The 8,155-nt window shown below is 49.8% G+C and overlaps 1 protein-coding gene and 1 pseudogene across 1 annotated transcript in view; both read right to left on the minus strand.

Annotated features, from left to right (window-relative positions):
- LOC105534599 (interferon lambda-4-like) overlaps positions 1–960 on the minus strand; it is a 3,785-nt gene extending 2,825 nt beyond the window's left edge. Inside the window, exon 1 of the mRNA XM_011973357.1 lies at positions 536–960. Coding sequence (XP_011828747.1) covers positions 536–685 — 150 coding nt within the window. The 5' untranslated portion in view covers positions 686–960. The remainder of the gene's footprint in view (positions 1–535) is intronic.
- Positions 961–7,078: 6,118 nt separating this feature from the next.
- LOC105534600 lies at positions 7,079–7,433 on the minus strand (annotated as a pseudogene).
- Positions 7,434–8,155: the final 722 nt, after the last annotated feature.

The raw sequence follows: 8,155 nt of genomic DNA on the forward strand, positions 1-8,155 counted from the left end.
CCGACGGCCGCGGAGAATCCCTCCAGGGGCGGAAGGAACAGGTGCGCGGCCCCCAGCTCAGCACCTCTTCCTCCTGCGGAACAAGCGACGCTGATCGCGTATGGCTGGGCCCCCTCGCTAGGGCTCCTGGTTAGGAGGAGCACAGTCTCCTGCACAGACTCCTGCACAGTCTGGGATTCCTGGACGTGGTTGGGGACTGGCCGCGTAAGGTCATGTCTGACATATACTGAACCGGGGAGCTCCCCGAGTGCGTGAACGGAGGCCGAATTGCACCCCGCGCTCCCCTGGCAAAGCCCTGCGCCCCCGACCTGGAGCTGAGTCTGCCCGCCAGGGCGCCCTTCTGTGACTGACCCTAAGCCTGCGTTCGCGCTGACGACTGGGACTGCGGGGGGTCTCATGGTGGAAATTGTGGGCGCTGACATGCGAGAGGCGCCTGCTGGGCGCTAGGACGCAGGACCCCTCCGGACAGGGACGGGTTTGTGGGAACCCGGCGGGGCCAGTGTACCGGGGGTGCAGAGGCTGGGCGGTCACTCACGTAGCAGACCCTTAGCCCCTTGACCGCCGCCAGGGTCCAGGGCTCCAGCGAGCGGTAGCGCGAGAGCAGGCAGCGCCGGGGGGCCGCTGTGACCACCGTGCACAGGACCCACAGCCCGGCGGCCACCACGGCCCAGACACTCGGCCGCATCTCTGCTTCTGCAGCAGGCGAGAGACGTCAGGGAAGCCAAAGAGAGGGTCCCGCGCGTCCAGACCCCCGCCTTGGGTTAGGCTCGCAGGGGAGGCGATGCTCGGAGCCTGAAGGCGCAGCACACACAGGGGGAGAGAGCGGGAGCCGGCCCCCTCCTCGCCTTGGCCTCTGCCCTCACTCCTCTCTGCAGTGCACCCTCTGCGCCTCGTGCTGCAGCAGGTGCTGCCGTCCACTGTCCCCTGGGAGGTGTCCAGAGCAGTCTCCACTCGGGCAACAGTGCCTCGATGGTCCATGCTGGCTTTTATGTGCAGAGCTGAGAATGGGGTTTGCAGCCGGACTTTCCTGTCCAGGGCAAGCTTTCCCAACATCAGAGCTGGCCCCAGGCCTCTGGGATCCCAGTCGGGTGTGAGGACTTCAACCCAAGGTTGGCCTGTGCCCGGGATGGCTACCCTCCAACACTCGGTTTCCAAATTGTCTCTGTCCCTGTTTCTACTGTCTGTTTCCTTTTTCTTTGCTTCACCCTGGTTGTCCTTATCTTCGTTCTGCAATCACAACCAGCCCTTGTGTAGTGTTGACTATACATCAGGCTCTCTTCTATGTAATTGACACAGACATATCATCTCATTTTTGTACCAGGGCAGCCCTGGAGGTGTAGCTGAGAAAGAGAACGCTTATTTTATTTATTTTATTTTAGAGATAGGGTCTTGCTTTGTGGCCCAGGCTGTAGTAGTGGTGCAGTCACAGCTCACTGCAGCCTCAACCTCCCAGGCTGGAGCAATCCTCCACCTCATTCTCCAAAGTAGCTAGGACTACCGGTGGGCGCCACCACCATTTTTTGTAGAAACCTGGTTTCACCATGTTGCCCAGGCTGGTCTCTAACTCCTGAGCTCAAGCCATCTGCCTGCCTCAGCCTCCCAAAATGCTTGGATTGCACCTGGCCTGCAGGTGTAATCCTGGATTGCACCTGGCCTCATTATTTTCTTAAACCGTTTTTTTTCTAGTCTCTTTATCTATAGGTGCATTGCTTAAAAGAACTGCAGATGGCCAAAAAGGCCACAGGATCTTCAGAATGCTTCCTTTGCTTATTACTGGAGGAAGATAAGGCTGAGGCAAAACAAGTGCAAACCAGACACAGTGACCCATGGTTACCTTTAGATCATTAATATATAATTATCATGCTAAACTCCCTACCCATGGAGGAAAATATGCTCACCATTTGCTGAACATACATCATATGAAGAGGCATGCTTATGATCCGACCTGCGTCTGAAGTTGCTTCCTGCACAAGCTTACATACCATCCCACCCCATAGCTAACTCCTTAAAATTTCCCAGCTCCCTACCGCTGGGCGATAAGGTGTTTGTTTGTTTGTTTGTTTGTTTTGAGATGGAGTTTTACTCCTGTTGCCCAAGCTGGAGGGCAGTGGCACAATCTCGGTTCACTGCAACCTCCACCTCCCGGGTTCAAGGGATTCTCCTGTCTCAGCCTCCTATGTAGCTGGGATTACAGGCACATGCCACCACGCCTTGTTAGTTTTTTGTAGTTTTAGCAGAGATGGGGTTTCACCATGTTGGCCAGGCTGGCCTCAAACTCCTGACTTCAGGTGATCCGCCCACCTTGACCTCCCAAAGTGATGTGAGTACAGGCATGAGCGCACCCAGGGATAAGGTGTCTTTAGAGCAAGAGTTCTCTCCTTCCCCATCCTAGCCAGGAATAAAATCTATTTGCCTTTTTGTTTCCAACTGGGTGTTCTTTCTTTGCAACCAATGCAGAGCAAGGAAACAACTCCATTTACAGGTGACAGTTTCATTGTCAAAAATGACACAAAACTGGGCACAGTGGCTCAGGCCTGTAATCCCAGTAGTTTGGGAGGCTAAGGAAGGAGGATTACTTGAGCCCAGGAGTTTGAGACCGGCCTGGGCAACATAGTGAGACCCTGTCTCTAAAAAAGGGATTAAAAAATTCACTGGGCATGGTGGTGTTACTGGAAAAGGGTCCCAATCCAGACCCCAAGAGAGGGTTCTTAGATCTTGTGCAAGAAAGAATTTGGGGCGAGTCCACAGTGCAAAGCAAAAGCAAGTTTACTTTAAAAGGTAAAGTGGTGCCTGGGTGCAGTGGCTCACACCTGTAATCCCAGCACTTTGGGAGGTCGACGCAGGTGAATCACTTGAGGTCAGGAGTTCAATACCAGCCTGACCAACATGGCAAAACTCTGTCTCTACTAGAAATTCAAAAAAATTAGCCAGGTGTGGTGGTGCACACCTGTAGTTCCAGCTACTCGGAAGGCTGAGGCAGGAGAAGTGCTTGAACCCAGGAGGCGGAGGTTGCAGTGAGCCAAGATTGCAATGCCACTGCACTCCAGCCTGGGCAACAGAGTGAGGAAAAAAAAAGCAAAGTGGTGAAGGAATAGTTACTGCATAGACAAAGTAGGGTGTTCCTGAAAGTAAGAGGAATGGGCCCACCCTAGGTACAATGCTTGTTTATATGTTGAATAACAAAAAATATCATGGGGCGATGTGCTCTGCTGCAAGGGTTGGTGATAAGGGATTAAATTTCTTAATTACCATATTTTGCAAAAACCGATATTACTATCTTTAAAGCAAAATGAGGAATGCTTCTGTTCTCAAGATAATGGGATTTCAGGACATTCCTGAGTCTGGGTCTGTTAGTAAACGTTATCAATCTGTTCCCTTAACAGTAAACATCTAGAGGCTAGGAATGCCTAACTTCCTGGAAATGCAGCTCAGCAGGTCACAGCCTCATTTTTCCTAGCCCTCACTCAAGATGGAGTCGCTCTGGTTCAAATGCCTCTGACAGTGGCATGCACCTGTAGTCCCAGCTACTCATGCAGCTGAGATGAAAGGATCTCTTGAGTCTGGGAGGTTGAGGCTGCAGTGAGCTATGACTGTGCCACCGCACTCCAGCCTGGGCAACAGAGTGAGAGACTGTCTCAAAAAAAAAAGACACAAGCCAGGCACGGTTGCTCATGCCTGGAATCCCAGCACTTTGGGAGGCCGAGGCGGGCAGATCACCTGAGGTCGGGAGTTCGAGACCAGCCTGACCAACATGGAGAAATCCCATCTCTATTAAAAATACAAAATTAGCTGGGCATGATGGTGCATGCCTGTAATCCCAGCTACTCGGGAGGCTGAGGCAGGAGATTCACTTGAACCTGGGAGGCAGAGGTTGCAGTGAGCCGAGATCGTACCATCGCACTCCAGCCTGGGCAACAAGAGTGAAACGCCATCTCAAAAAATAAAAAAGACACAAAAGGGAGGTTCTGTTACCTTATTTTACAGCTGGAACACTGAGGCCCAGTAAAGTAAAGGAACTGTTCCAAGATACACAGCTAATAAATGGCAGAGGTGGGGTTTGAACCCACACACTGCCCAGTTTCAAAGCTTGTTCTCTATGCCATAACTGCCCTTACTTATCTTTTTCAGTGTATCCTCCTATGTCTCTCTCTCTCTCTCTCTCTCTCTCTCTCTCTCTCTCTCTCTCTCTCTCTCTCCCCCCTTACTTATCTTTTTCAGTGTATCCTCCTATGTCTTGCTCGCTTGCGTGCTCTCTCTCTCTCTCTTCCTGTCTCTGGCTTTGTGTGACTCCATCTTTCTTATTCATTTTTTCCAACAAGCATCCTGACCCGGGTCTCTCTGTCTGTCTCAATCAATCTCTTTTTGTTAGTTTAAACATAAAATCTACTTTTTCTGATAAAATTAGCCATGCATGTTCAGTGGATAAAGCTTGAAAAATACACAAAAGCATAAAAGAGAAAAAGCATCACCTATAACTTCACCATCCTCCTCTTATCCCTCATCCCACTTCTGGAACAATTTGTCCCAATACATAGGAATTTTCCATGTGTTTATTTGTGCATATGTTTTCTGACTGTCAAAGTAACACTTGTTCCTTGTAAAAAGATTCCATCAATACAAAACATACAACTTGGAGAGTTAAAGTAAGTCTTATATTTCACCTCCTGGAGGTAAATATTTTTTAACAATTTGTCACTGTTCCTCCTTTTGTTTTCCTTTCTGTGAGCAATTTCACCCAAATTGGAACCATGCTGTATACAGTTTGGTAGCTGGCTTTTTATGTCTTACCATTATCTCTCATTTGCATTCTCCCACATCTTTAATTATAGTGTATTAGTTAGGGCCCAGCAGGAAACAGATGGGCCCATCAATTTAGGATAATTTGAGGTGGGGTTGATACCAGAAGCCTTTATAAAGCGATTGGATAGTAAAGGCAAATGACAAGAGCTAGTGCAAGCTCCTGGGGCCAGCACGGGTGAGGGGCCTCATTCACAGGCCTGAAGGAAGGGGAGAGGGTTGAGGGTGTGCGTGTGGTTGCCTGACTTGGGGAGGAGAGAGTAACTTAGATTGACGGAGGAAACAGACGAATAGTGGTGGCCCAGCGCAGGGAGGAACCCTGGTGAACAAACACCTGACCTCCTCTCCCCTCTACCTGGGGCCCAGAGTAAGGTGGAGAAGCAGGGACAGTAGATAAGGAGGGGCAAACGGAAGACATCCCCCACCCCCACACCACTATTAGAGCTTCCATTCCAGCAGGACCATTTAATAACCAGTCCCTGATTGGTAGGGTGGTAGGTTTTTCATTCCCTCAACAGTGTCTTTTGCAGAACAGAGGTTGCGTTTTGTTTTTGTTTTTTTGGACATGGTCTCACTCTGTAGCCCAAGCTGGAGCATAGTAGTGGCACAATTGCCGCTCACTGCAGCCTCCATCTCCCAGGTTCAAGCCATCCTCCCACCCCAGCCTCCCAAGTAGCTGGGATACCAGCTACCTGTAGTAGGCACGTGCCACCAGGCCCGGCTAATTTTCTTTTTCTCCCCAGAGATGCAGTCTCACTTTGTTGGCCAGGCTGGTATGTTTCCATTCCAACATGCTTGAAATGACAAAATTAGAGAAATGGAGAGTGGATTAGTGGTTGCCAGAGGTTAAGGAAGGGGTCAGATGGGAGAAGAGTGGACGTGACTATTGAAAGGGCAACACAAGGGATCTTGGAGTATGGAGTGTTTTGTATCTTGTCTGTATCAATGTGATATGGTTAGGCTTTGGGTGCCCACCTAAATCTCTCTTGAATTGTAATCCCCAGGTGTTGAGGGAGAGACCTGGTGGGAAGTGATTGGATCTGATCGTGCGGGTGGTTCCCCCATGCTGTTCTTGTGATAGTGAGTGAGTTCTCACAAGATCTGATGGTGTTTTAAGTATTTGGAAGTTCCTCCTTCTTTCACTGTCTCTCTCTCCTGCCACAATGTAAGAGGTGCCTGCTTTCCCTTCCATCATCATTGTAAATTTCCTGAGGCCTCCCCAACCATGCAGAACTGCGAGTCAATTAAACCTCTTTCCTTTACAAATTACGCAGTCTCATGTAGCATCTTTATAGCAGTATGAGAAGGGACTAATACACAATGTCAATATTCTGTATGTGATATAGTACCATGGTTTTTGCAAGATGTTACCATTAGGGGAAACTGGGTAAAGGGTACATAGTATCTCTTTGCTTTTTTTTTTTTTTTGCACATTTCATTTGTTTATTGATTTTCCCCGGATTACTCTAGAAAGTAATTACTTAAGATGGGCAGGGGGTTGATTTCAGCATTGCCCACCTTCCTCTATGGGAAGACCTCCGAATATGTACAGTAAGACACAGTTACATCTTGGGGACCTCTCTGCAGGTGAATTGCAGGCCCCAGCCCTATGCTGGGTAAAGTAATGAGGCGACTGTCACTTTCCTAAGCCCGAGTGAGCCAAGCTACTTCTGCACAGGTTGTGAAACAGGGTTAGGTTTCTCCCCTCTTGGACAAGAGGGTCTGTCCCATCAGCCTGCTTTCCTGGTGGGTCACGACCATCATCACCTGGCTGGCTTGGACACAGCGGATCATGTGGCGACCAGAGCCGGGGCAGCTGTCAGGGGCAGCCTCCATTTCCATTCTGTCTCGTAAGCAGCCTGGCAGATGTGGGCCTAAGCTTTGGTGAGGATGAGAGTCTGTCTTGGAATTGGGCCCCACAGGGGTGAGTCCAGAGGCAGGACCAGGAAGAAAAGTTCGAAGGTTGGGGCGTAACATCATTCAAAGACCAACTGCACCCAGACCACACCCCTGAGATGCCTTATCGAGTGAGCAGGAGGCTGAGTCAGCTGACAGTGTGGCCGCACAGCCCAGGAACCAGAAGGCAGGAACCATCAGCAAAGAAGTGATTTTTCCAAGAAACTAGATCTTGTTCAGAGCTGGGGCCTTGGGAGCCTTCTCGATGTTTCAGCCATTGTGCCCTGCCTTCCTGTCTCAATGTCCAGGGCTCTGATTCCGTGGTAGAATGGCCAGCGTGTCGCCTTAGTGCCGTGGCCATCTGGGGTGGATGTGGGCTGCCCGCCTAATGCCCCTTGGAAGCAGAAGTTTCTTTGCCTTTAGGGACAAACTTCAGCGAGCTGCTGAATATTCATCCAGAATCGGCACGGCTACAGCTTGGGGCCACGGTTCAGGGACTCGTGGCTCAATGCATTGCCACACTTGCCACAGGACACCTTCAAGACTTCAGGACGATTACGCTCTGGGCGCTTGGCCACGCTGTCAGAGTGGATGGTCTTGGTGAACGCCGGTCAGGGGAATGAGTATGCGCACTTTGAGCGGCCGGGGAACAGCTCATAGCCACGCTTGGCACAGATATAGACGCCTGGCTCAAAGTGATTCTGGAAAACCTCGCCCCTGAAGAAGCTGCAGAACGACATGGCACTGCCAGGACCACCGTGCACTTGCCCCTCCAACAGACCCAAGGCCGCCGACCCCATGACCGCTGGGACCCGCGCCCACCTCCCCACGCCTCCCAAGAACCAATCTCTTTGTATTATTTCTTACAATTGCATGTGAATCCACAATTATGTCAAAGTAAAAACTCTAATTAAAACAATCACACAGACATATTTCCTAGGGAGCTATACATGCATTATGCAAATATATAAAATATGGATAATATATAAAATGTTTAAAAATGTATAAAAAAGTGTGCAAGGATATGTCCCAAACTGATTAATAGTGAGTTATTTATCACTGGAGAGTGCATGGGAACTGAGGAGATGATCACTGAAATATTTAAATTTATCAATAATATTTTAATTTCTTTTTTTTTTTTTTTGAGACGGAGTATCGCTCTGTTGCTCAGGCTGCTTTGCAGTGGTACGATCTTCACTCACTGTAACCTCTGCCTCCCAGGTTCGAGTGATTCTCCTGCCTCAGTCTCCCAAGTAGCTGGGATTACGGGTGTGCGCCACCACGCCTGGCTAATTTTTGTATTTTTAGTACAGATGGGGTTTCGCCATGTTGGCCAGGCTGGTCTCGAACTCCTGACCTCAGGCAATCTGCTCACCTCGGCCTCCCAAAGTGCTGAGATTACAGGCATGAGTCACTGTGCCTGGCCATATTTTAATTTCTTACAAGGAGAATGAATTCTACC

This window comes from Mandrillus leucophaeus, unplaced genomic scaffold (genome assembly GCF_000951045.1).
Source record: "Mandrillus leucophaeus isolate KB7577 unplaced genomic scaffold, Mleu.le_1.0 Scaffold137, whole genome shotgun sequence".
Classification (NCBI taxonomy): Eukaryota; Metazoa; Chordata; class Mammalia; order Primates; family Cercopithecidae; genus Mandrillus; species Mandrillus leucophaeus.